The sequence below is a fragment of the Peromyscus eremicus genome, chromosome 23 (genome assembly GCF_949786415.1).
Source record: "Peromyscus eremicus chromosome 23, PerEre_H2_v1, whole genome shotgun sequence".
NCBI classification, from domain to species: Eukaryota; Metazoa; Chordata; class Mammalia; order Rodentia; family Cricetidae; genus Peromyscus; species Peromyscus eremicus.
The window spans coordinates 2169428-2197241 of NC_081438.1; the positions used below are offsets into that span (position 1 = coordinate 2169428).

The 27814-nt window shown below is 52.6% G+C and overlaps 2 protein-coding genes across 2 annotated transcripts in view; one reads left to right on the top strand and one right to left on the bottom strand.

Annotated features, from left to right (window-relative positions):
• Nucleotides 1-1302: 1302 nt before the first annotated feature.
• The window catches only part of Hps4 (HPS4 biogenesis of lysosomal organelles complex 3 subunit 2), a 32672-nt gene continuing 6160 nt past the window's right edge, over nt 1303-27814 (top strand). Inside the window, exons 1-10 of the mRNA XM_059249103.1 lie at nt 1303-1840; nt 3515-3605; nt 6403-6546; nt 19951-20058; nt 20417-20533; nt 21421-21515; nt 22616-22688; nt 24543-24579; nt 25113-25209; nt 25580-26414. Coding sequence (XP_059105086.1) covers nt 1800-1840; nt 3515-3605; nt 6403-6546; nt 19951-20058; nt 20417-20533; nt 21421-21515; nt 22616-22688; nt 24543-24579; nt 25113-25209; nt 25580-26414 — 1638 coding nt within the window. The 5' untranslated portion in view covers nt 1303-1799. The remainder of the gene's footprint in view (nt 1841-3514; nt 3606-6402; nt 6547-19950; nt 20059-20416; nt 20534-21420; nt 21516-22615; nt 22689-24542; nt 24580-25112; nt 25210-25579; nt 26415-27814) is intronic.
• On the bottom strand, nt 10807-13129 carry LOC131898050 (coiled-coil domain-containing protein 121-like). Its single transcript, XM_059249102.1, is given in 1 exon segment — nt 10807-13129. A coding segment is annotated over 1 exon segment (1413 nt). The 5' UTR covers nt 12916-13129; the 3' UTR covers nt 10807-11502.

The following is a 27814-nucleotide window of genomic DNA, read 5'->3' on the forward strand; positions in this document are numbered from 1 at the left end:
GAGGGCGGGAGGGCGTGCGACCCGGGCGGGGAGGGCCGCAGCTTCCCGGCTTCCCCGGCCCTCAGCCCGGCTCCTGACCCATGGAGGCCACTTCCCACGCCTCCGTCCCCGGACCATCCCCATGCGGTCACCTCCCAGGCTGCCAGGCCCTTCTCAGGTCCCTGCCCACAAGATGATCGCTGACCTCCTCCGGACCTTTGAGAACCAGGCCTTTGGGAATGGGAGGAGTGGGTTCCAGGACCCGGGATGCCCCTGCACAGACGCCCTGCGCGCTCTCTAGAGCGAGGTGTCTGTAACTGAGATGACAGGTCTTGAGGCCTTCTCAGGTGTGGAGGGGATCTCCGTCAAGGCACTTCCTTCTTCCTCAGGGACTTTGCTTGCTTTTAAGACGGTCTTACTCCATAGCCGTGGCTGGCCTGGAACTCAACAGTCTGCCTCCCTTTACCTCCCGGGTACTGGGATTAAAGGCCTGACTCCTTCCCCAAGACTGTAAAACAACTGTCTGTGTTTCCACAGATGGAAGACTGGTGGCCAGCTTTGGAGACCGTGCCCCTGAAGGAATTAACCGGAGAAGTGGGAATAGGGTTATAGATGAAAATTCCGGAAGGGTTGCCAAGTGGAGGGATTAAACCATTTTTGTGTTTCCTCCTAGTGTTATCCGGGCAGTGCAAGACTACTGTCACGGATAGTCATTGTAACTCCTTGAACCACCCGTTTCTGGGCTGTTCCCTCGGAGGAGTCAGGGAGTAAGTGAGGCCAGGCTCCCTTCTGACTGGGTCTTCTGTGATACACTGAGTGGTCTTCTCCCCGTGGGAGCTTGAAATGAAGGGCACTCTGAAAGTTTCCTTCTTGTACTCTGAAAAGCTGCACACATTCAGATTAGGCTTTTAAGTACCGGTTCCACTGTCATCCCAGCAACCGTTTGATTGATCTGTGTGGCTTTTTTTTTTTTCCTTCTGAGACAGGGTTTCTCTGTGTAGCTTTGCGCCTTTCCTGGAACTCACTTTGGAGACCAGGCTGGCCTCGAACTCACAGAGATCCTCCTGGCTCTGCCTCCCGAGTGCTGGGATTAAAGGCGTGCGCCACCACCGCCCAGCCTGTGTGGCTTCTTAACACTCAGAATGCTCACACTTGTTATTTCATTTCCCTTCAGCAAGGCTGACAATGTTTCCTGCTGAAAAAAAATGAAGGAGCTTTGATGTTTCTGCTACCCAATCTCTTTTTATTTTGAAACATAGTTTTGAAAGCTGTTTTGAAATCAACCATTCATTGAACCTTGTGGGTCACATGCATGCTCATGGGTTTCTGAAAGAATTGACTCTTTGTGTTTACTCAGAGCTGAGACACTGGAGTGTGAACTGGAAACTTCAGAGCATTCGAAGGGACCCACTGGATGGCTTTGAACCATTCTAAAGTTAGATCCTATCTGCAGCTGCCTCTGCCCATCGGCTGTGCTTCTGTCTCCCGTGGACCTCCCTGAAAGAAGTTGGAAGAGGTCCCAGTGCAGACAGCCACATGGAGACTCCTGAAGCCAGACTACAGACCTGACTTGTTGAGTGGATTTAGTTCATCTTCAGTCTGTTTCCTCCTAAACTTCTCAGAGATGCAGAGAGATTTCTGGAAATGAACCTGCCCCGAAGGGAAGTTACATTTTCATTTTGAATGAAAAGTAAGCAAGTGACAGAAACCACCCGACTTGACCACACCTGGAGTCAGTGGCCTGGGGATACCAGTTGGGGACAGAGAAGTGCTTCTAGGAGGAATACCAGATGAAGAGGATGAGGCCAGCTGGAGATTAAATGGCCACCGCCACTCCCCCAGAGACAAAGTCAGCCTCATGGTGAGTGTCAAGGCCTGCCTGAAGCTGCTTCCAGGATCATTTGAGTGAACTGGAAGCTTGGGCCAGCTAGTCTTGCTGTTCTCCTGGGAACAACCTCATTAAATGTGGAAGCCATTTCTCTCCAGAGAAATGTGTTCAGACCTTGCAAGTTTTGGGCTGGGGATATAGCCCAGGGGTAGAGTGTTCTCTTAGCATTTGGGAAGCCCTGGGTTCAATCTCTAGTACAACAAAAATAAGCATAACCCAGAACACCTTGCAAACTCCACCTCAGGCATTGTAGGTAGATGATCGTGATGGTGCAGCCAGTCTTCATGGTCACCTGGGTGTGTCTGTGGAGAGGCAGGATGGTTGCAGTTGAGGTTTGGCCAGTCTGGCTCCTAAGGTTCTTGCGCAACATCTGCCTGCAACTCGGTTCCCTCATGTAGCTTTGTCCTTTTTCCTAACCTGGTTTGGCAAGTGCTCCTGAGGTGACAGTTGTTAGGTGTGGCTGAACGAGACTCAGCAGACCTAGCAATACGTGTGGAGCCGTTCCAAAGGATGCCTAAGGTACAGTGTACCTAGAGGAGCAGGGCTGATTTCAGAGTGTGGGAAGATGGAGGATGGGTGGTCCACAGCAGGCTTTGAAAGTTCACAAATGCATTTGATTGCCATTAAACCTGTGTCCGGCCAGTTGCACATTGAGTCCTGGAGCTTGAGAACATGGATGGTTCTGGGTCAGGTGTCTGTCATGAGGAAGGTGAAGTGGGAGGTTCAGGGGAGGGCCTTGAGTCCTGTGAGAAAGCTCCAGTGACAATCTTATGTCCCCTGTGTGGGCTACTGTGGCCTGGTTGGTGTGCTTTCTGAGTCTAAGAACTAAAACTGAAGCCCAGTTTCTGCCTGGCTCACCTTGTGCAATTAGGTGATGTCTGCCTCAGGGCAAGAGTCTCCAAATCCAGACGTTCTGACTGGGGCTGTAGTCCCAGAACTTGGGAGGGAGGCAAAGAGAGGAGGCTGTGGAGTTTGAGGTCAGCCTCGACTACAGAGTGAGACCTGTCTGGGTTGGTTGAATGTCTTTAGAAAAAGTGCAGAAGGTGCTAGAGACTCTAAAGGAAGACCCCTTTGCACCGAGGAGTCTGGAAGAGTGGGGAGGAAGCAAGATTGAGCTGCTGGCAAGGTTTTGAAGGTCAGAGAGGAGTCTGGTGTTTTTCTGTCCGCTTTCAAAGGCTACTGTCTTCTCCTTATAGGTGAGCACGTCTGCTGCAGGCCCTCCATAGACATCTGTTAAATGAGTCCATGAGTTCTCAGGAAAGGGCTCCTCCTTCCCACCAGCATACTTAGAAGTACAGTGAAGACACCTCAGTCTGTGTTGTTACCAGAACCCAGAGACAGCAAGAAAGCATGCAGGCCGTGTGCTTGTACAGCTAGGGGTGCTGGTTTCTACAGTGCTGGCAGGGGGTGAGCTGGTTCTCTGTAGGACAGACGGCTGCCGCCTCTGGCAGATGGCTGATGGCTGCGCACAGGCGTCTTTAGTCTGCCTGTGCCGCACTTGTGGTGGGTTTATCTGCTTGTGGCTGCTGGACTCTTCCTGGCAGCTGAACATCAAGCCCTCCCAGAGCCAGAGACAAAAGAGGAAGTGTCCTGAACTTGTCACTGTCACCAGCGGGGACCCATGGCTCCGTTCTGTTCTCTTACCAGGTGGAACTACTTTTTTCTGTATGATGGTTCCAAGGTAAAGGGAGAAGGAGACCCAACCAGAGCTGGCATCTGCTACTTCTACCCTTCCCAGGTAAGAGGGGCAATCGATATACATGGCCTGGTTTTTTTGTTTTGTTTTGTTTTGTTTTGAGACAGGGTTTCTCTCTGTAGCTTTGGAGCCTGTCCTGGAACTCGCTCTGTATTGCAGGCTGGCCTCGAACTCACAGAGATCCTCCTGGCTCTGCCTCCTGAGCGCTGGGATTAAAGGCTCGTGCCACCACTGCCCAGCAGCACATGGCCTCTTTTAAAACATGTTGGGGATGAAACTCAGGGCCGCGTGCATGCTCTGCCCTCTTCCCAGCCCTCTTTTTATTTATTTACCTTTTGAGTTTCGAGACAGGTTCTCACGGAGTTCTCGGCCTGCGTAGCCACTGGGCTGACAGGCCCATGCCACCGGCAGTACACTTGTCTCTGTCTCAGTTCTCAAGCTGTTCAGTCCTCCTCTCTTCCCAGCTGTAACTGTGGGAGTTGTTTGTCTGTCTCCTGTTCTCGAGTCTTTGGTCAGCCGGTTTCAAGACGCTCTTATTCACACAGAAGAGGGCATTACAGACTTTGACACGCCACCCTAGTGCCAGCATTGTGAGCACTGCAAACTTTACGGGGCCCTCACATCTCTTACTGCTTTCCCCGGAGACGTGTAAAGCAGGTTCCAGACAATGCGTCATCTTACCCATGGGTGTCAAGTCTCGCGCCTAACGGAAACGTGCGTTGTGTCGTGATCACACCCGAAGTGACCATGAGTGGCAGCACTTCAGTGTCCTCAGGTGTTGCAGCTAGACTCTAATTGTTACCGTTTCTTTGGCGACCAGCCTTGCCTGCCTCCCTCTCCTCCCCTCCCCGCCCCCCTTGCCAGGACCCTAACAACACCCACAGCCTGCTTGCTTAGTCTATGCTAAGTTCCATTTTTACTATCAGTCCTCGGACGCCTGTCATCCTGTATTCTCCTCGTTCCCTCAGATTACCGAGCTGCCTGTAAAATGCCGTGCTGTGGGTTGGGATGATCACCTCCTCGTGGTGACATCAAGTGACATCTGTCCACTGATTTCCTTTCACTTTCCGTTTGCAGCAAGCTCTAGACCCCTGGTGAGGTCCACGGTCCCTTCTGTGAGGCAGGATGTCATCATGGTGGCAGGTGCACTTCCTGTTACACCCTGTCCTGTGTGCTTGTGACATGGTTCAGGGAAAGTGTGCGGCCTGTGTTCACTGTGGCTTCTCTACCCCAGCAGCCATTCGTGACTCCGTGAAGGCCGGACTCGAGAGTCACCAGGGCTCCACTGTTCACTCTCCTTCGTTGGTTTTCTTGTGTGGTGGGGAGAGGGTTGGAGCTAGTGTCTTGCCCTATGACCCAGGCTGCTCTTAACTCTTTTTTTTTTTACATTTATTTTATGCATATGAGTGTTTTGTCTACATATATGTATGTGTCTGGTGCCCATGGAGGGCAGAAGAGGGTGTCACATCCCCTGGGACTGGATGGTTGCAGATGATGTGAGCCATCATGTGGATACTGGCGTAGTTGGTTGTTTTTGCTCTTTTGGGGGACCTGCCGTCCAGCTCCTAAATAAATCACACATGGGGGCTTATTCTTCATTATAAATGCCTGGCCTTAGCTTGGCTTTTTTCTTGCCAGCTTTTCTTAAATTATCCCATCTACCTTTTACCTCTGGGCTTTTTCCTTTTCTTATTTCTGTATGTATATATATATATATATATATATATTTGTTTGTTTGTTTGTTTGTTTGTTTTTGTTTTTTTTGTTTTTGTTTTTCGAGACAAGGTTTCCCTGTGTAGCTTTGTGCCTTTCCTGGAACTCACTTGGTAGCCCAGGCTGGCCTCGAACTCACAGAGATCCGCCTGCCTCTGCCTCCCGAGTGCTGGGATTAAAGGCGTGCGCCACCACCGCCCGGCTTATTTCTGTATATTACTGCTGTGTATTACTATATCTTACTTTTACTCTTACTCCATAGCTGGCTGGGTGGCTGGCCCCTGACGTCCTCCTCTCCTTCCTCTCCTTCCTCTCTTGCTCTGTCTTTATTTTCTCCCAGGTCTCTCCTTCTGTGTATTCTCTCTGCCTGCCACCCCCTCCTATCCTCTCTCCTGCCTCGCTATTGGCCGTTCAGCCCTTTATGAGACCATCAGGTGCTCTAGACAAGCACACTAACACAGCTTCACAGAGTCAAACAAATGCAACATAAACAAAGTAACACACTTTAAAATAGTATTCTACAGCACACTGGGACTGGAACTCCAGTTCTTGGAGGAGCAGCAAGTGCTCTAAACTGATGAGCCGTCTCTCTGGTCCCTGCCTTTGAACTTTGGATTCTTTTGTGTCAGCGGGATTACAGGCATAGACCACCAAGCCCAGCTGTGGCTGTTTTTTATGGTGATTAAAAATGTAAAAACTGGCTGGGTGGTGTTGGTGCACACCTTTAATCCTAGCACTGGGGAGGCAGAGGCAAATGGATCTAGGTCTGCATGGAGTGAGTTCCCGTGCAGTCAGGCTACACAATAAGACACTGCCTTAACAACAACAGCACAACCAAAGCACACACAGTCAGCTAGCCAGATAGCTCAGCAAGGCAAAGCACAACCTGAAGTAAATCTCTGGAACCCACAACAGAAGAGAAAATTGGCTTCCAGAATGGTCCTCTGATCTCCACACAGGTGCTACGGTGCAGGTGCCCAACTCCCACACGAGCACACAGAAACGCATACGATAGTCATCACAAAAATTTAAAAAATATAAGAACTATCTTCGGCCTGGGAAAGTGGGGAGCAGATGCTGGTATGCAAAGAGCAGTCAGATCAAACGTTGTCTGCTTCTCCCACAGACCCTTTTGGACCAACAGGAACTGCTCTGTGGCCAGCTTGCTGGAGTTGTGCGCTGCCTGTGGGACCTTTCTGGGACCCCGCCCACGCTTATCCGTCTGCGGAAGCTCAAGTTTGCTGTCAGGGTGGATGGCGACCACCTGTGGGTAAGTTAAGTCTGAAGACGCGGGGCTGGTGCTGCAGTGCTGTGATGACACCTTGTGCTGTCCGTGACTGCAGCTGCTCCTCAGGCCTCGGTGTTCTCTGAACACTGCTGTGATGGAGGGGAGAACCTGCCAGGACCTCACGGTGCTTGACACCACGTGCTCTGCCCCGAGCTACACCACAGCCCCCTCCAAAACACATCAGATATGCCCTGCTCTGGATGTGGCAGATTTTTTCATATGGTTTTTACTTATTTATATTTGCACACGTCTGGTGTATGCATGTATGTGTGCATGTGTATGTGTACCATGTATACGTGTATGGAGACCCGGTTTGCAGCACGCCTAATGCTTTTCCTTGGTGAGCTGCTGTTCTCATTTTGATGGTGTCTAGTCAGTGTTTCCCTCTGTTGCCTTCTGCAGCTCGAAAAACTACTGCCTACTATTTTGATCTCCAATTTTTAAAAAAGATTTGATTGTTTTTGTTTCTCACTTTCTGTTTCTAATCTCACCTGAATTTCTGTTTGTGGGTGGTGTGAGTGGAGGTCAAGGGTAATTTTTTTCCCATCTGGTTATCCAGCATTCCTGTGCCGCTGATGAATGCCCTAAGCACCTTTGTCATAAGTCAGGTGACTGTGAGCATGGGTCTGGGTCTCTTGGAAGATTCAGCAAGTCCTGCATACTGTGATTTCTGTAGTTTTGTGTGAGTTGGGATGGACAGTGTCTCTCCCGAAGTCAATCCCTTTCCCAGGGGCTCTGGCTGGGATGCTGTTGCGTTTTCATTGCAGTTAGTTTGTGGGTGTGACCGGGAGTCCTGAGTGCAGAGGCCGGTCCTGGGGTGGGGGTGGGGGTCCCACTTCATACCACAGGACAGCCTGGGCTTCTCTCCGTCCAGGTTCCTTGATGATGTCACATTTCTAGTGACTTCCTTCCATCCCATTGGTTCTAAGGCACCTAGTACTGGCAGGCTCACATTCCAGCTAAGCATCACCTTCCAGAGAAGCAAGCGCCGGCCTCAGCATCACTGACTTAGAACTGCAGTGTCTGTCACAGCATCCCGTTCACATGCAGTGTCACAGCATGGCCTCAGCACACAGCCAAAGGGAGGCCAGCACAGGGGCAGCTCACAGAGCAGGCCTGGGGAGTCACGTGGATCTGGAGTGCACTTGAGCTGAGCAAGGACCTGGAATGAGCAGGAATCGCTGGGAGACAGAAGAGCTTGGTGTCTGTGGAGGTCGGCCTTGCTGCAGTGGGGTCAGCTTTTAAGTTAATCTCCCATGTCAGCACACGCAGCAGCAGGATACGTTATGGTGTTTTCATGCACAGATGTCATGTCACTTGTTCTCTGCTCCTGTTTTGTGTCCTGTGTTCCATCGTCATCTCAATGTCCATCCTCCCTAAGGGGTCTTCTTGGCCGAGTGTGGTGGTGCACACCTTTAATCCCAGGATTCAGGAGGCAGAGGCAGGCAGATGTCTGTGAGTTCCAGCACAGCCAGGTCTACACAGTGAGCTCCAGCACAGTCAGAGCTACATAGTGAGACCCTGTCCAAAAAAAAATTTCCTCTTACCTCCTAATGATCTCCGTAATCCCCTTTCTGATTTCATGGCTATGGATCTGGAGATCTGGCTCAGTGGTTAAGCTTTTCCCGAGCACCTGGGTTCAGTTCCCAGCACATGGTGGCTCACAACTATCTGTGACTCCAGTTCCGGGGGATCTGACACCCTCTTCTGGCTTACTCAAGATGTGTGTAGTAGAAGTAGAGAACCTACTCTTGCAAGTTGTGCTCTGACCCCTACCTCCCCAAAATAGAAAAATATATCTAAGTTCTCTATAGGACACATGTGGTATTTCTCTTTCCCAATTTTTTTTATTAAATTTATTTTACATCCTGACGGCAGTTTCCCTTCCCTCCTCTCCTCCCAGTCCCCCTGCCCTCACTCCTCAATTCACTCCTCCTCTGTTTCTGTTCAGAAAGGGGCAGGCCTCCCATGGGTATGACAAAGCGTGGCATACCAAGCTGCAGTGAGACTGAGCTCCTCCCCTTCATTAAGGCTGGGCAAGGCCACCCAGCATGAGGAGTAGGCTTCCAAGAACCATTATGTTGCTGCTACACTGATTTCCATTCACTCTGCAGATACCACGGTTTCATTATGATGGATGTACATTGTGTATTGTGTATCACCCTGATCTTCTGCTTCCCCCTCCCAAGCGATTGGATGATTGGCACATAATACCACATCTGGCATCATATCTTACCAACTCATGTTGCTGTTCATTCATTCATTGTGTGTGTGTGTGTGTGCGCACACACACACCTGTGAGAGAGAGACAGACAGAGCGAGCGAGAGTGAGCACATGTGTGCATGCGCATGTCCACACTGCGGCAAGCATGCTGTGATGGCTGTGTGTAGGTAAGAGGACAACCGTCTGCTGGAGGTGGTTCTCTCCTCCCACCATGTAGATCTCTGGGCGGGAACTCTTGTCATCAGGCCTCGCAGCAGGCTTTACCCACCTAGCCACCTCACCGGCCCACATGTGTTCTTCGTGGAAGAAGCTGCCTTCTTGGAGAGCTTTGTGAAAACCTAGATGGCTGAGGTTTTGCTGGTTTGTTGCTGGCCCATCTGTCCTCTTTGACTAACCTCCAGGTTAGCTTTTGTGGCGGGGCTGTGCTGGTTCTGTGACTGTGGCTTTGTGGTGTAATTGGACATCGAGTACTGTGTCAGGGCCAGCACTGCTTCTCCTCAGGAGCTTGGTTTGTTTTGTTTGGTTTGTTTTTTCCATGTAAATTTGAGGATTATTTTTCTGAGTTCTTTGAGGAACATTGTTTGGATTTTGATGGGGTTGTATTGACTGTGGGTTGTTTCATGTCCATTTCACACTGCAGGTTACCTGGCCCTGAGCTTTAAAGGCCCTCTGTCTCCCTGAGCTAGCTAAGGAGCTATCTGTCTGTCTGTCTATCTATCTATCTATCTGTCTGTCTGTCTGTCTATCTATCTATCTATCATCTATCTTAGTTTTTCAAGACAGGGTTTCTCAGTGTAACAGCCCTGGCTGTCCTGGAATTCATTCTGTAGACCAGGGTAGCCTCAAACTCACAAAGATCTGTCTGCCTCCGGCTCCCAAGTGCTGTAACTAAAGCCATGTGCCACCATGGCCGGCTTTTACTGTGCTCTTGACCTTAGTTCTTCAGACTTGAAGGTTGTCGTGTCTGTCCGACGAGGGAGATTGGACTGTGTGTTCTTCCCTTGTGTCCTTGTCTGCTTTAGGTCAGGGAAACACCGGCTTGTGCAGTGGGAGACGGTGTCCCTGTTTCTACCCATGAATTCTGCAGAGCTGAGCAGCACATACTGCCTCATGTCTAAGAGCTGTGGTGGAGTTTAAACAGAATGCCAGCTGGAGGACTTGGCTACTACATGTAGATTACAAAATGAAGGATGGAATAAACGAGGCCGCACACTGCCAGGACCCGGTTAGCCACAGATCTGTGAAGCAGCGCCAGGCAGGCCCGCTCACCATCCGCCTGTTCACCCCAGCCTCACCCAGCATGTCCCCAATAAAAGCTGTGCTGTGGCGCAAGGGTCAAGCTCATTGTTCCCACTGGCAGGCAGCCTGCTCAGCCGGTGTTTTTCTCCAGGTCACTGACCACATGTACTCTGCCAAGAAAGCAGCAAGTCTGTGATCCAGCAGATGAGGACTCTGGGGACCCTGACTCCTTAGAAACAGTCAGGAGACAGGAATCCAGGACCTACACCCTTAGACATACGCAAGGCAGACAGAGAGCTGCTTTAGGATAGGCTGGCTTAGGATGTTGCTGAGGAAACTGATGGACATGATGAGGACTGATTGAAATCTTCCCTAAAGCCACCAGACTGGCCTCAGTCTTCATGAGGTGCAGAGACTAGGTGAGGTACTGGGGTATCACATGACATGCCAGCAAACTTGTAGTTCTTTGCTGACATGGGGCCACGCAGGACACACGGGGCAGTAAATGCTGCACAGGGAATGGGATGGAGATGGCCAAGGGGTGGCTGCCCATCAGCTTCAAATACTAGGACATGGCCACCTGCTGGACCTCCTGGCCACGGTGCCACTCCGTCTTAAACCCTTCAGATGTTCTATGCCCAGCGAGATGGACAGCAATATGGTAACTTTGATGTTAAGTCTTTCCCTGTCACACTCCATCTTCCACCTTCCTTCACACCGTGGTCTCTTACCTTCATCTTTTATTTTGAATACTCACAAGTAGGCTTTTGTTTGGGTAATGCTAAACAGACTTTTATTATGAACAATCATAGCCAGGCTCTTATTTTTCAATAACATGGTTTAAGAACAAAACATTTCACATGCAAGCTAAATCTGTAAACCAAAGGTACATTCATTTTCATTTGCAGCACAGTTTCAAATGAGTTCATTTTATAGCTAAGTAAAAGTTAAACATCTACAATGTAATGCTGAGGCTTTCTGTCTGCAGCAATACCCAGGACTCAGAGAGCTGTCTATATTTTGTCACACAGGATCACAGGACCCAAACCCAGGGCCACAGGCCACATCACAACCCACAGCTCTGCAGACAAATCCAGCCTCAGCCACACACAAGTGCGAAGAACCCATTTCCCCAGAGAACACCCTGTACCCACCTGTGACACCACTCCCACTACTGTGAGATGGGGTGACTGTATGGAAGGTGCTGATTACAAATGCACCCTGTTGTCATGAAGTCCACACTAGAGCAGGGATTGAGCACCAAAGTCTACACTACCACAGGGAACTTGTTGTCAAGGAGAGTATGGAGTCTAAAGAACCAAGTTTCCCATATGCTGGGAAGCCTTTGGTTAGGAGAACCCTTCAGGCTGCTGTGAGGGGGCCCAAGCCTGAGAGACAGGCCAGGCCAGGACCCCTCTGCCTCTCTGAGGAGCTCAGCCCTCCATCCCCTTGGTGCGTCTGCCCCTGCCCGTGCATTATCCTGATGACATCTTCAAGTCTTGTGTGCTACTCCCAACTTGAGCTCCAGTCTCCTTCCTGGGACACGGCAGCCATTACTTAGGAGTGGCTCTCGGCCTGGCACCCTGTAGACGGCCCTGGGTTGGGTGTGGGGTGGCCTGTGGTTTAGGGGGGCGGTGCTCCATCTGCCACAGGCGCTGCCTCCCCCGGGCCAGGGCCTCCAGGTACCACTGATGCTCTTTCCATTGCTGTTTCCGCTGCTCCAGCTTCTCCCTTCTGGCTTCCAGCTTGCAGAATTCCTGATCCAGCTGCTGGAGCTCCGTTCGCAGCTGCTTGTTCTCAGCAATGACACCCTTGCAGAAGTCCTTGTGAGCCTGCTGGATCCTAGCCTCCAAGGCCTTGGTCTTCTTCTTCAGCTCCCTGGTGATGTCCTTTCCTGAGTCCAGCAGGTTCAGTTCCTCCACTTGCTTCTCCAGGTCGGCCTTTTCCTTCAGGAACTGGAAGTGTGCCTCTTGGTCCATGAAGCGGATGTCAGACACGATGCTGGCTTTCTCCTGCTCTAAGGCCTCGATCTTTCGGTCCTGGCTCTCCTTTATTTGTGCTACGGGCCTCAGGGTCTTCAACTTCTTCCTGAAGCAGACCTCCAGCTTACTGCTCCCCAGTAGCTGCTCCTGGAGGTCAGCCGTGCGGGAGGTTAAGTCAGAGACCAGCTCTCGCCTCCATTCCTCGATCTTCTGACACTGACGGCTGTAATCTTTCCACAGGGAGTCATATTTCCTCTGGCTCTCCCCCTTCCTCTGTTTCAGGTACTCCAGGAAGGGTTTGCTTTCTGTTTCTTCCAGTGACATTTCCATCTGCATTTCCTTGATGTCCATTATCAGTACCGACCGCCGGCTCTTAACTGCTTCCATCTCCTCTTCTAGCTCACGCAGGGCTGCTATGGTCTTCTTCCTCACCCTCCTCTCCAGCCGGGTCATTAACTCTGGCCTCAGATAGTTGTTGAGAATGGTCACATAAGGAGGTTCTGCAGGATAGTGCTGAGGGCCCACAGCAAACAATCCTTTGGAGTCCTGGAGCTCACTGGGAATGCTCTCCAGGTCTGTGTTGCTGATGCTGACCACCGATGAGGAGGCACTGACCTGATGGACCTGCTTCTCAGAGGAGCTTTGGCCAAGTAGGGGAAGTCCCCCCTCCTTTTTCTCCTGGTCCAGGAGAATCAGTTCTGGCCACCTCACCCGGAAGTCGCATATGGCTTTCTTCCTGGTCAAGGAAGGCCTGTAATAGATGTCTTCGTATGTGAAAGCAGGCTCATCCTTCCTTGAAGGAAGTGATGGTGGGTCAGCAGCCCCACCTCCCTGCTTGTGGTGGAAAACGGTGGTTCTTCTGCCCCTGGTATCCCAGGTGGTATGACCCTGGCGGTGGGACGCCATAGTCCCTCCCCTCTGGGGTGCAGGGCTTTGCCCCTCCCAGCTCCTGCTGCCCGAGGCTCAGAAGCTCAGCACCTTCTCCTGGCTACAGGAGTCCCTTCTGTTCATCCCCCTGGCTCAACAGTCACTGGTAACCACCACTTCCACGTCTCCCTAGTCAGCCCAGGCAGAGAAGAATGTGGACTGTTGGCCTAGTCATGAACACTTAAGTGGCGGATTTGCCTGTTGGGCGGGGCTGGGGAGGGGCGGGGCTTGTGTGGGCAAACCTGGAACCCGGATAGACCCTGGGCTTGGAGCCATAGGGTAGCGTACATCATGGTTGCAAGAAAAGCTGCAGCGGCTTGGCTCCTGCGGAGGGCAGCACCTGGGCTTTCTCAGCCTTGCACACCAGTTATGTCGTTATCGGGCGCCAGGAAGGCCCCTTGCACCGGTGACCTACACTGAGGGCTGGGCAGGAGTCCCAGGAGGAAGGGAAGGTGCCAAGGGTCGGGAGGCTCCAGGCTTCTGGCTTCGCTTTGCAGTGTGGTTTGGGTACAGCGTGGGTCTGTTCCGCCAGCTTCGGATTCCCTCCGTGCTCTCTGGGTTCCCTGGAGCATGAGTATCCTCTTGATGCCATGGCTGGTGTTGAAGGGTGGGGCTTGCACATCAAGCTACCTCAGTGTCCTAGGAAGGGAAAGCGGCCCAGAATGGTGCCCTGTACAGACACCTCGTTACCACGGTTACAGGGAAAGCGAAGTGAGAAGGCCCGGAGTGTGGAATGAAGGCTCCAGGAAGGGACATGGAGAAAGACCTCCCGGGAGCAGAGGAGCTGAGCAGAGCAGAGGCCCCCAGGATGGCCACTGCACTGGTTGGCTCTCCCTGCTGTGAGGGACAGCCGAGGCACTTCCCCAGGGAAGGAATCACTTGGCTTGTGGCACAAGTTTCCTGCCTCCTGGCAAGGAGGCCCAAGGGAGCTGCAGGAAGCAGGGAGAGGTGTCATTCTGTCTTGGAGGAGCTTCTGGGATAGGCCATGTGTAGTTGACGCCCTTCCCTTTGTGCCACCACTGACCTCAAATCCTACCCTGCTCCCGGGCTTTTGGGTCTCAGCACGGCTGCGTGGCTGCTCTGTGTGCAGACACAGACTGGGTGCCTGGGAAACACTAGTGAACAGGAGGAGGAGACTGAAGGACAAGGAGGAGGTCAGTAACGCACCTTTAATCCCAGCACTGGGAGGAGGGGGCAGAGGCCGCAGATCCCTGTGAGTTTGGGGCCAGCCTGGTCTATAGAGCTAGTTCCAGGGCTACACAGTGAGACCTGATCTCAAAAGGAAGGAAGGAAGGGAGGGAGGGAGGGAGGGAGGGAGGGAGGAAGGAAGGAAGGAAGGAAGGAAGGAAGGAAGGAAGGAAGGAAGGAAGGAAGGAACCTACCTGGGATGCTGTCTTTCAGTGATGGATGTAAGCACAGGCTTCTGTGACCTCTGACCCTCCCTCTGCATCATTAACCATCACCTCCATCCTCTGTGTCAGTGGCAAGGCCTAGTCCTGCACTCACATCTTTGCATCACCCCTTAATAAGGGTCATGGTAGCAGGCTTGAGCACAGTTCCTGCACAAGGCACCCCACCTCACTGTTGCCGCACACCGTGAAGAACTCTGCTGATGGAGGGATCATAAGAAGCAGTTTGTTTTTCCCACATGAACAGGCAGGCTGTCCTCAGCAGGGCCTGGAGGACAACACCAGCTTCCGATGACCTCACCACCTTTGCTCAGCATCTTCTGCATCAAAGAGGGACAGACCCATGTCACATGCCCAGCATGTAGCCCCATGCCCAGCACAGCATGCACCACAAAACAGTGTTTTTCATGGCACAGGGAAGCCGGTCCGTCATTGTGCATGATTTGGCTTCGCAGTGAGACTCAGACAGGGAGAGCCATTTTGCAAAGATCTCTTCCAGAACCCAGCCGTCTACAGGTCTGCCTGTCCTGTTGATAGGAAGGAGCAGTGTGCCCTGGTCCCATTTGCCATCTGGACCACTTCATCCCTGCTTCCTAGCCAGGGCCTGACACATTGCATGTCTGAAGGAATTCTGTGTCCTTGAAAAAATTGATGGAAGTCTTCCTTTTCGCTCACACTTGGCCTTTTATGGCTTTCTGTCTGTCTGAACCTGAGCCACTGGGATATTATGACTTGGTTGGAGTAACATGCCGCCACTCTAGTGGCACACCTACACACAGTGCCCTCTGCTGCTCTTGGGAAGAGCCCTATCCCCAGAGCAGGGCTGGACACGGGCCGGAGGAAATACTCGTTCTTGCTCTGCCAGAACCCTTTGTACAGCTTTCCCGTGTTTTCATTGAACCATCGCCTTTTGCCTCCAACATTTCCTTTGGCTTCTTTCAGAATCTAGTTGATGTGCTGAGTTTTCCTCCATCCTTGTTGTTTCTGCTCTTTTGGGGGGCCCACCACCCAGCTCCCAAAGAAATCACTCACAGAGGCTTATTCTTAATTATGAATGCCTGGCCTTAGCTTGGCTTATTTCTTGACAGCTTTCCTTAATTTATCCCATCTACCTTTTGCCTCTGGGCTTTTCCCATTTGCTTACTCTGTGGCTTGCTGTGTAGCTGGGTGGCTGGCTCCTGATGCCTTCCTCCTTCTCTGTCTACTTCTTTCTTCTCTCTCCCCTCCCAGATTTCTCCTTCTGTATATCCTTTCTGCCTGCCAGCCCCACCTATTCTCTGTCCTGCCTTGCTATTGGCCGTTCAGTTCTTTAGTAGACCATCAGGTGTTTTAGACAGGCACAGTAACACAGCTTCACAGAGTTAAACAAATGCGACATAAACAAAAGTAACACACATGAAAATACTGTTCTACAGCACATGCTACCGACTCTTCTCATCCGTGCTGGTTACTGACTTCCCCTCTAGAGTGGACTGACTCACCTGCTCGTTAGCATCCTCTGTGCGGTCACTGACCATTGTGGTTTTTTGTTTTTTCGTTTTAACCAGAAATATTTTAATCTGCACCGGGCATTTTTCCCAGTTAAATGTCTGTGCTCAGCAGTGGAGGTGCTTGCTCTTTTGGGGAGTCGCACTGCCTGGCTTGGTCACGGTGCTTCTCCGCGTTTGTCGGCTGGCAGAGCACTTAGAGTTTTAGGGGATCGTCCTCCTGAGGGGTCTGTTCTGAAGCCACATGGAGGAGAAACAGATAGCAGCCTTTTGCACATGACACACATGCATTAAGGAGGAAGCACAGGCTTCAACAGGCCCACAAAACCAACAGCGGAAAAACTGTAGACTGCTATGGTGTTGGCATGACCTCAGTACCTGTGGTCCTGCCCATGAATCAGAGTGAAAACCTTCAAAACATTAGATAAGCATAAGAAGGAAGAGTGAAATAAACTGTGTAAATGTTCCTGTGGGCGTGTGCATGCCTGTGCAGGCCGAAAGTCAGTGTTGGGTGTCTTCCTCAGTTGCTCTCCACCTCCCTAGTGCTAGGATTTCTGCCATGCTCCATCGTGGCTGCCTTCTCTTTGAGTGCTGAGTGTTAAACTCAGGTGCTGCTTGCACAGCCAGCCACCCAGGCATGGTGATCTAAAAGGAAAACCAGGAAGCCTCTAGTGCTTCTTGTGTCTCCTCAGAATGCAGAAGGAGGGCAGACTGCCACCGTGTGTGCAGATGGAAAGGCTGAGAAAACAAAAGGGATGCTCAAGGGGAAAAAATCAACAAAAACTGTTGCATAAATCCTGATGGGCTTAATAAAAATCCGGAGCCAGATATTGGGGTACATACTGAACGATCAGAGGAAACAAGCCACAGCTACTTCTCACCTCCAACTCCACGAATCCTCTGACTGAATGCCTCTGAGTCCCCACTCGAAAGCTCCCTAGTTCCTGTCTCCTCATACGCCTTTCTCTGCCCAGCCATTTCACTTCCTGTCTCAACCTTCCTAGTGCTGGGATTAATGGTGTGTGCTTCCCAAATACTAGGGTTAAAGTGTGTGCCACCACCGCCCGGCTCTGTTTCTCTCCTAGACTGGATCAAGCTCATGTAGCCCAGTGTGGCTTTGAACTCACAGAGATCCAGACGGATCTCTGCCTCCAGAGGGCTAGGATTAAAGGTGTGAGTGCCACCACCACCTAGCCTCTATGTCTAATCTAGTGGCTGGCTCTGTTCTCTGATCTTCAGGCAAATTTTATTAGAGTACAACAAAATATCACCACAAAACAAAAAAAAAAAAAAAACAAAAAAAAACAAAAACCTGCTGAACAAGAGTGGAAAGTCCGTAACTGCAGTTGGACGAATGTGCAGAGGAAACGGCAGATAAGAGCACAACTTCAAAACCTTCAGTTCAGTAGAAGTTCTGGCAGGAATTCAATAAGAAAACAGAGGGCTGTGGTGTGGTGAGGGATGTCCTACGCTCAAAAAGCCAAAAACAACCCCAGACAAACGTCCTGAGTGACACTGGAGCCTCTTTCCTTGTGAGTACTGGGGAAGGGAGGAGCCAGGCTTTCCTGGGACTTGTACTGCTCCTCAGTCAGGGTTGGACAAGTGTTCACTGTCCCCGTGTCTGTGCAGGAGTCAGCTCTGCTGGCCACCCTCAGCTTTGTATCCTTGGGCCAGGTAGATTCTCTAATCCTCCCTGGATCCCGCCCACCTTGAGGTGGCTGATGTTCTAGTCTAGGGTGCCGCCCACATGCGTTGGAAGTGTGGGAGCGCTCACGGCACTAGGTGTGTACAGCAGAGGACCCACCTTCCTACTTCCACGACCTTCTGAGTGTTAATCACCTGCTGGAGGGACGCTTTTGTGGGTGTCATGCACACCCTCCAACTTCAGAGTTCTTGGGGCTTTGCAGCTTTGACAGACAGGTTTAACCCACCCACTCGGCTTGGGCTCAGAGCTCTCAAGCCCCCAACATTACTCTCAATTAGTGAGATCTATTCCTGGCCACCAAGGATGGGGCTGTGTCTCTTAATGCACTTCCCAGCCTGTGCCCACCTCCTGCCACCTACACCCTTCAGCTTGTCAGTGCCCTGCCCTCCTGCCCTCTGCTACCTCTCTTAGCCTTCCCTCACCTAGGGGTTATCGCAGCCACACTAAAACTCCCCACCTGTGGATGTTCCGTGACCTCAGGCCAAGTTAGCTCAGTCTTCAACAAGATAGCATTCAGCTGTTGTGGGAAATGCCACTCTCAGAACAGACTTCCTGAGACTTGAGTGGAGAACGCAGTTTGTTCATATCGGCGACTCGGGTAGCCCGAAGAACTTGGGGGCCCAGCTGCAGCCACTCGGGTGTTTATGGTGTCATTCTTGATTCTTCTCTTCTTTGGTGGGTTTCAGTTTTGGTCTCTGTAACTGAGCACCATAAGGGACTACTGGCTGGGACCACAAGAGGGAGTTTCCAGCAGCAAGTGGTTACAGAGGCAGAAAGCAGGTCAGGCTGACAGCTCTTTTACTAACAGCTGCTTTACTAAGGCTCTGTTGTTTTATTTTCTAGTGGACTCAGGTCCTTCGTGGCAGATAGTGTGTGTTGTGTTCCTGGGGGAGATGGAATGGTTGTCCTAGTCAGGGTTTCTATTGCTGTGATGAAAAACCATGCTAAAAGCAGTTCATGGAGAAAAGGGTTTACTTGGCGTACACTTCTATATCACTGTTCATCACTGAGGAAGCCGGGACAGGAACTCAAGCAGGGCATGCAGAGGCCATGGAGGGGTGCTGCTTACTGGCTTGCTCCTCATGGCTTGCTCCATCTGCTTTCTTATAAAACCCAGGACCACAATGGGCTGGACCCTCCCATTAGTTGCTAATTAAGAAAATATTCTACAGGATTGCCTACAGCCCAACGTTATGGAGGCATTTTCTCAGTTGGGTTCCCTCTCAGATGACTCTAGCTTGTAAACTTATGTCACGTTACATAAAGTTAGCCAGACAGGTGTCTGCTTACCCTAGAGAGGGGGGCCATGGCACACCAAAGTATAGATACCACCAAAGCCCAGTTTGGTGAGCCAGTGAGTTTACTGGAGGTACTAACAGGAGTAGAGACAACTCAAAGATGGCTTACATCATTAACACTTAGCCAGCCCGGGTGACAGCTCACAAAGCTGGGAACCTGGAGCGCACTGCACAGCCTGCGGGCGGCTCAACGGGTCAAGAGTGTCCTTTCCTGGTGCCTCAGTTGGTCTGAGCCTCTTCCAGGCAGCTCGGCTCCTCAGAGTGACTCTTAGCAGTCTTTATCATGTATATCCTCTTGGGGAGGGAGGGGCCTAGTGAATCTGCTTAGTTTCAGGGACTTCCTGGAGCTGTTTTGAGTTGCTTCCTTCCTAAGCCTAAGGAGCTTCTCTGCAGGATGGAGTGTTTCACTGTAAACACCCTGAGTCTTAAAGAGCTTCCCTCCAGATGGAGGGTTCAAATGTCAGAGGGAACTGCTGCAGCACAGTGACAGGTGAGGTTCCCCTTTGTCACTGACTTGCCCCCTGTTTGCTTTGTGAGGGCTGTGGACTCGTCCTGGAGGCAGGACTTTGTCTGCTTACCTGTAGGAAGTGGCTTCTGTTGCTCTGTCCCCCGTCTGTGCAGCTCAGGCTGTTTGCTGCTTTGCTGGGTTTCTGGGTGGGTTTGTTTGTTTGTTTGTTTCCGGCTCTTTTCTTTTGTTATGGATTTCTGAAGCTCTCCCCCGATTTCTGTCTTGGGATCAAGGCCATTCATGAAATGACTCTTCCTCACGGGCTCACACAGAGTGATGCTCCTTTGTTTTCAAACTGAGACTTCACACGTACTAGGCAAATGCTCCACTGATGAGCCATGTTTCAGTCCCTCGGGGCAATTCTCTAGAAGATACAGTTTTTACAGGATCTCACTGTAGCTCAGGCTGACCTGGAACACACTCTGTACGTAGCCCAGACTGATCATCATCCCTCAATCTCCCAACTGCCAGGAATGCAATCTGGAGCTACCCTGCCTGGCTAGGTGGTGACTTCAAGGGCCTGTGGCAGGTGCCATAGAGAGCCTGGATTCTGGTTGTGGCCTCAGAGACAAGCTACAAGAACTGTCTTTCTGCTCTCCCTCTGCAGGCTCTGGGCTGTGGTGTGGAGCTCTCTGATGTCAGCTGCAGGCAGTTTCTGGATCAACTCATTGGATTCTTTCATTTCTACATGGGCCCTGTCTCCCTGGCCTACAAGGTAGAAGTGCAGATTGCCAGGGGCGTTGGGCCCTTCAAAAGCAGCACTGCTGGGACCAGGCCTTCCTTGGGCCGGACACCTGTATTACGTGGTGCCATGTGACAAGGTGGCATGTCCTAGAGCCCCTTGGGGATGCCTGTGTCCTCATGTGTCTGCTTTCCCCTCCCCTGTGGGTTGGTTCCCCCTTCTTCAGGATGGTCATTGGAGTAAGAGCTAAGACATGTGTGGCCGGGATGGGATGAGACAGGCCTATCCATCCTGCTGTCTTCTGTTGGGAAGTCCCCTGCAGAAAGCAGCAACCCTTACTGAAGAGCTCGTGCCTGACCTCAGGCGCTGAGTCCCTCTGTCTTTATCTCAGAACCGTCCTCAGGAGGAGCTGTGCTTGCAGTGGGACACTGTCATCACACAGGTCCTCAGGAGCACCAGTGAGTCCCACAGGATCTTCAACGCCCTGTGGAATCTGGACCACACCAAAGTAAGGCTGCTGCCCTCCTCTTCACTGCCCGAATGGCATGGGGCTGTGGGCGTGGGCATGGGCTGCTGGCACAGGCTGTGGGTGTGCAGAACACCTTTGGCAGGGCATGCACGGGGCTGTGAGGTGTGCAGGACACCTGTGGCAGGGCATGTAGCTGGAGAAGTGAGCGGACATGTGTGCTCCAGCAGTTCCCATGCTCTGCGGGGGTGAGGCGGGCTGCTGCCTCTCAGACCTCCTGAAGGCCAGTGAGACGGCACCAACAGGCACCAAGTAAATCTCACTGAATGGAGGGTCATCATCGCCTCTGAACTCTCTCCACACACGGCATGGCTTTAGTGATTCCATCAAAGTGCCTGGCTCACATTTGAACTCATTTGCATCTGAGAGAGGCAGGAAGGTCCTCTCTCTCTGAACCATTCCATTTCCAGTTCACACTCACCTAATGAGTGCTGGCTGCTGTGTGGCTGGCCTGGGTGCCTGTGCATCTCAGATCTGCCCCTTTCCTCTCACTGCTGAAGAAAGTAGCGGGGACCCGGCATTTCCAGAGCCCACTGTGCTGGGCATGGGCTAGGTTTTCCCACTTGTGTGGACAACTTGGAAGGCCAGTTGGTACTGAACACAGTCTGGGGCTGTGAGAGTGAGGTCACCCTGTGTGTGTTCGGCCTCTCTTCTCCTGACCACCTGGCTCACATCAGTGCTGGCAGCCAGGCAGGAAGCCAGAAAGCTGCAGTGTCTGGGCGGTTCTTTGTGGTTGAGCAGCTGATTCCTTACAAGAACCGTGGGCTGGCTGTGGGTTGTGATCCCCTCAGCTGGTCTCTGAAGCCCGTGTCACTCTTGCCCCAGGCACTTGTAAGCATGCTCACGGGCACATGTCTCCTCTTCCCCAGGTGGAGCCCCTGCTGCTGCTGAAGGCAGCCCTCATCTTACAGACCTGCCAGCGCTCGCCCCATGTCCTAGCTGGCTGCATCCTCTATAAAGGACTGTGAGTTGTGCCTCCCCGTGTCCCCAGTGAGTTGTGCCTCCCTGTGTCCCCAATGAGTTCCCATCACTGTCCCCGCTAGTTCCAGATTCTTGTCTGTAGTTGTTTAACAAAGTCCAGGTCACTGAGATTGGCCGAGGGTGCATCACCGTGCAACTGGGAACTGCTCAGGAAAGGGACACTTGCCTCTGGGTGTTTGTGTACACACACACACACACACACACACACACACACACAGACAACACACATGATAAATGTTTAAAAAATTTAAAAATAGTGTTTGTTTTCTCACTCATTTTCTATCTCACATATATAATATATGTAAGTACATATGTATGTGTAATAAGTATATGCACACACTTTATTTTGAGACAGTATCTAACTGTGTAGCCCTGGCTGTCCTGGAATTCGCTATGTAGACCAGGCTGGCTTTGAACTCCCAAAGAGAAGTTGTCTCTGCCTCCCAAGTGCTGAGACTAAAAGCATGTGCCATCATGCCCAGCCCTCTCTGTGTACCAACTGCACAGAGAGTAGAAGCCCTTCTGCCTTGCTCTCAGCTGTGCCTGTGGCCAGCAGTGTAGAAGACATGCCACACTGTGCTCCTGTGCAAACCCCACAGTGACGCCCTCTGCTCTCTGTGCAGTGGGACACAGCACTGAGGTCTTGGCGTGTGCGTGGAGGCGCTTTTGCTTCTGCTGGTGTAGACATTCCCACTGTACACAGAGCCCAGGCTGGCCTAGAGCTCAGGGAGGAGCAACCTGACCTGCAGCTGCACCAGCTTCCTGCCCTGTGAAATGCTGGCTACCTTTGTGCTCCAAATGGTTGGCTCAGTGACTCTCTTCCCGTGCTCACAGTGGGCTTACCTGTGTTTTTAACATGCCAACCATCTTCTGACACCTCATCCCTGCCTGATTGGAGAGCTTACATTTTGACTCTCGGTGGAGACTGCAGAACAGAGAGCCCTTCACCAAGGATCTACTAGATGAAACTTCTGCCAGCCACATCCCCAGGATCCTCTACCTCCAGGGATACTAGTGTCTCTGGAGCTGAGAGGCCCCAGCACTTCTTTTCATGGTATTCTTGTCCCTGTGTTTTACCCCCAGGATTGTGAATTCCCAGCTTCCTCCTTCCCTCACCGCCAAGGTCCTGCTTCATCAGACTGTCCCTGCAAACCAGGTAGAGTACAGCCTGTGACCTGGTGGGAGGTGACCCAGAACACCTGCCATCCAGCTGTGGGGGGCTGGTGCCACATGGCGGACAGGTCTAGGGCACTTGCTTCCCTGATTGTCACAACTCTTGATCCATTGGTGTGGTCAAGGAGTAAAGCAAGGGTGAATGCCAGCATGTGCCCTGTGGGGGGGGGGGGCTTGGGCACTGGATCTTACAGGCCCAGCAGAGCTGCGTGCATTCAGCTCTCCACTAGCATAGTGTTGATAACAGAGGGCACACTGGAAAGAATATATGCTTAAATTAGCAGGAAAACTGCTGACCATGGTGCTGGGTGCCTCTCGTGCCAGCCCTGGGAAGCTGAGGCAGGATGGTCATGAGTGCAGAGCTCCCGTGGGCTACATACTGAGATTCTGCCTCTAAAACTAGAGGAAAGGAAGAAGAAACAGGAGGGAAGGGTGGAGGGAGACACTGAGCTTCGCGTGCATTCATTGTGTGTGTGTGTATGTGAAGAACAAAATTGTCCACAGGCAGGTGGCAGGGTGGTGCACACTCCAAAAGCAGAGGCAGGTGGCTCTGTGTGAGTTTGAGTCTAGCCTGGTCTACAAAGCGAGTCCCAGGACAGCGAGGGATACACAGTGAGAGCCTGTTTAGGGAAGGGAGAAAATGGCCCAGACAACAGCATAGGCTCCACAGCTCTCACCAAGCAGTTTCTGTCTAGTCTCTCTCCCTCTTTCTCTCTCAGTTGTTTTGTTTGTTTTGATTTTGGAGATGGGGTTCCCATTGGATAGCCTGGTCTACATAGAGAGTTGAACTTCTGATCCATTTGCCTCACCTCCCCAGTGCTGGGGTCCCAGGATGACCCACCAGCCTGGCTTGTTCTGGGAGCGTTTGCTTCAGATGCTTCACTGGCCTCTCTCTCACCATGAGAGTGAGGCTCTGGTGGGCTCTGGCTTCCTGTGGAGGTGTGTCTGGAGGGCTGCCCTCACTGTCAGCAGTTTGTGCCTTCAGACGCCCTTGCCCCTCAGCTTCTGGGATTCCATACTGAGGAAAGGCAACGCTCTAGCCTGCTAGTGAAGGGGGAGCTGGTGGGACTTGACTGCCTGAGGGCGCTGCAGCCCGGCCTGCTGATGTTGCCCCACGCAGTAGTGTTGAGCTGCTCTCCAGCACAGCAGCCAGGATCCGTGGTTGGGACAGAGGCTCACGGCCCTGAGGCTGGGAGTCTGTCCTCTCACCTGTACTGAGGAGCTGCTAGCGTCTGGTCTGTGGCTGAGGGTCAGTTGGTTTGCACGAGCTGCTGCAGACTTCCTCGGGTCTTAGCCAGAGATTTTACAATGAGTGCAATCACTTACACTGTTTCAAGTGAAAATACTGAATTTTATGTAATGTGTCAGAGTAGTAAGAGGCATTTCCTTAAAGAGGAAATTCCCAAGTATTAGCAGGATTGTGAGCTTCAGAGAGAGAGAGAGAGAGAATATAAATTGTCTGTTTATTGCTGCTGGGGATCGGAGCCCAGGGTCTAGAGCTTTGCCCCGGGCTGTATGTATCCCAGCCTCTGTGGCTGCACTCTAGACTTGGTTCCCAAAGGTGGACTCCAGTGGGGAATCCTTGCTTTGGTCCTTCATGGGAGACACTTAACAGTTCAGAGCTGCTGCTTTGAAGCCTGAGTGGGCCCAGTTCTTGCCTCCTCCTGGCCTCTGAGAAGCAAGTGGCCCCGCTCCATCTGCTGGGCTCTTGGCACAGGGTCACACCGGCTCCCTGGGCTTGGCTGGGTCCCGTGAGCAGATGGTGCCATGAATTCCTAGTGGTTGTCAAGAGGAGAGCGTGGTGCCTGGTGCCAACCGGTGTGTGTGTTTGTTTCAGGGCCTTCCTGGAGCAGGGTCTTCCCCACAGGATGCAGGTATGTGGTGTGGGACAGTGGTATCTGCCTTCATGCCGGGATGAGCCCCCTGTGTGGATTTCCTCTGCTCAGAGAGCAGATGGGTCTAGTACAGCTATAAGGACACCCCGATTTCCAAGGTCATGGTTTTGGGCATGCCCTCCTTCGACTCCATTCTGTGACGTGGTTTGGATGTGTCTGGGGTGTGGTGATGGGGAGAGGGAGAGAGCTGGTGGCTGCTAACTCCTTCAGGATGGAGTGGCTTCCCCAAGAGGCTCTGCCTCATTCTAAAGCTGGGATCTGCTGGGTCCTTGGCCAGCTGAAAGCGGTTTCTTCCAACATCTTGTCTGATGTCCCCCTTCTCCACACTGCAGTGAAGTCGCCACACTCTTCTTTGCTGCTGCTGCTCACAGCATCTAGGCTGCAGCTCTGGGGCTCTGGGCTGAGGGAGCCACCCCCGTGCTACTGTCTGAGTCAGGTGTGGTGTGAGGCGTGTGAGTGCCCAGGGCCCACCTCATGCCGGGGAGCCCCGCCCATGTTGTTTTTATCTACAGGAGCAGCATTGCCGCCTAACGTGCAGATCACCCCGGTTTTTCTGAGTGAGGAGGAAATCGCTAGCCTCCACGAGTTCACAGTGGAGCAGGAGACTAGGTAGGTGGGGTGCTCCTCTTAGGGCGTGTGTGCTCCCCACTTGCATCCTCCACTGACCCCAGGTGTCCTAGCATTGGGGGATGCAGCAGACTCAGGGTGGCACCCAGTGTGAGGCCACTCTCGGGAGACCCTTTAATTGTAGGTGACATGGCCACCTCTAGTCAGTGATGATGAGCTCATTGTGACAAGCCCTCACCAGTCAGTGCCTGTCTTTACTTTTGTGTTTGACCGTGGTGGCGTCTGGAGCTCTATGGGTGCAGATGGCTGCTTGTTGCTGATGCCTGCGCCTTTCAGGGGATCGGAGCCCCAGTGTCCCCACGGAAGCCTGTGTCCTACACTCCACTGATGTGCCATCTCTTTTGTTTAACAGACTCCAGGAAAGTTCATCTCAGTACCCTCCCTGGGATCGAAGCACCCCTACCCAGACAGAAGATGCCACTAGGTGTGTGGCATCTGTGGCCTGGACGTCAGCCGCCATTCTGGAGCCCACACCTCATGATGGAGCATGGCTGAATGGCAGGGGGGCAGATGGACACTTGCTTGGGCAGGAGCAGGAGCAGGAGCAGGCTGCAGCTGCAGGACTGTGCACCACTGCCCGTGGCCAGGGTTCTGGCATCAGCAGCAGGCTGCAGCAGGAGCTGGGTTTTTCCCAAGAGGCACTGGACTTATCTGAAATCCACATCTCTGAGGCTCAGGAAGCCTCCCCACCCGTGCCTGCCCTAGGTGATCTAGAAGCTGTCATCACCAGCCACCAGGCCCCCACTCTGCCTGAAGACACAGCAGTGTACAGCTGCCTGGACCCTTCCCCTCCTGAGAGGCCCCCCGAGAGCGGAGGGCTGGAGTCGCTTGCAGACCTTCCCATCACCAATGGCCAAACCCAAGTTCCTGGCACAGACCCTCTCCCCAGAAGAAGCTGTAGGCCTGTGGTGCTTCCTCCTCAGGATCCTGTGGGTGCAGAGCCCAGTGTGGAGCAGTGTGAGGGTGGAAGCCATGACAGCCATGGAGCCCCAGCGAGCACTTTGCATTCACCTGACTCTCAGGGTCCCAGCACCTCTGCAGACAGAAGTGGCTTCAGGCCGTCCCCAGCTGGGCCCCATGCAGGGCTCTGGCCTATGAACCTATACATTCACAGTGTGAATGGCCTGGTCCTATCCCTGCTGGCTGAGGAGCCTCTTCTCAGAGACATGGCAGCCATCGAGGAGGTGGTGAGTGTCCCCGGCGCCCCTGTACCCTCATCTTCCTCCTAGGAGCATGCATCAGCCAGCCCCCTGGAAAGAACCCCCCAGTGTGTGTAGTGAGGCTGAGGGTAGTGCCCACTTCTGTGAGGTTCTGGGGGTGTGTAAGAGTGAGCCACACATGCATCATAGCACCAGCAGACAGATTTTAGGCTCTTCTTTTTCTGCTCCCTGAAGTCTGGGAGCACTCCTCTTCTGCTCCCCGAAGTCTGGGAGCACGGGTGTTGGGGAAGGAAGAGCTGAGCAGAGTGTCTTGCACACAGCTCCCTCCTCAGTGCCTTGTTTCCTTCTCAGTAGCCTGCAGTGGTGTTTGGCTTCCCGCTCAGAGGTGGTGAGGTCATGCAGGCAAGGCTGAGCTGCCCGGCTCCTGGCTCAGCTCCTAGCTGAGGCAGCATGGCACTGTCACCAGCACCTGTCTTCTGCAGCACATCACAGCCTGGGAGGGGTTGGGGGTCCCAGGAACCCTGCATTTTCTTCCTAGGCCAGCCTCACATGGTGACTTGGTGCTCCTTCCCAAAGTATGCTTGAGATCCAAACTGGCAGTGGAGGGCTCTTTTTGAATAGCCATCCCTTCCTGAAGCAGTGAACTGAGCTCTAGGGTCCAGGCCCACGTTGGTAAGAGAGTTGCTATGGTAACAACATTGCTGTGGTTGGCAGGAAGAACAGTTGCTGCAGGGCAAATGGTGTTCTGGGGCTCGACTTGTTTTTCTTCTTAAATCCACATTATTCTGAGGCCGTCTCATTGACATGCATGCCTTGCGGCCCTCCACTGAGGAGCGAGTCACCTTGGAGCGCAGGACAGGCTGCTGGGCAGCTTCTCTGTAAGCTACCTGACTTTTCTGTCTCTTTCCACAGACCCTGCCCACAGCCCAGAGTTGAGGCTTGTTGCCTGCCTGTGTCCTCATTTAGCAGAGCTGTGGGTGGCTGTGTTCACCTCTGCTTTAGGCCAGCGAAGGGTCCTGGCTGCAGCTTCATGCAGGGCAGCTCTGTGCCTTGGCTCCCCCCAGTTCTTACTGTGCGGAGGGAGCTCAGGAGTGTTTGCTTCGAAGGCCCTGGTGTTTGAATGCAGCCCCTGACCCCTCTGAAGAGACCCAGCCCAGGCTGCCTTGGGGAGGGGTGGTCTGCGTGATTGTTTGCTCAGCTGGCTTGCTGTGCTAGCCAAGCGGAGGGCGGTTCTGGAAGGCAGACACTGCAGCTCCTGTCCTGGGAGGAAAAGAGCCTGGTGAGGTGGAGGCCCCTGAGTTCCCGGTGATTCTCACCGCTCACTCCTCACTTCTCTGTCCCCAGGCTGCTCTGCTCTTGCTGATAGGTTGGAAGGTGAGCGGAGAGTGCCCTGCCCTCTGCAGCCTCTGCTGTGTGGAGACATTTGT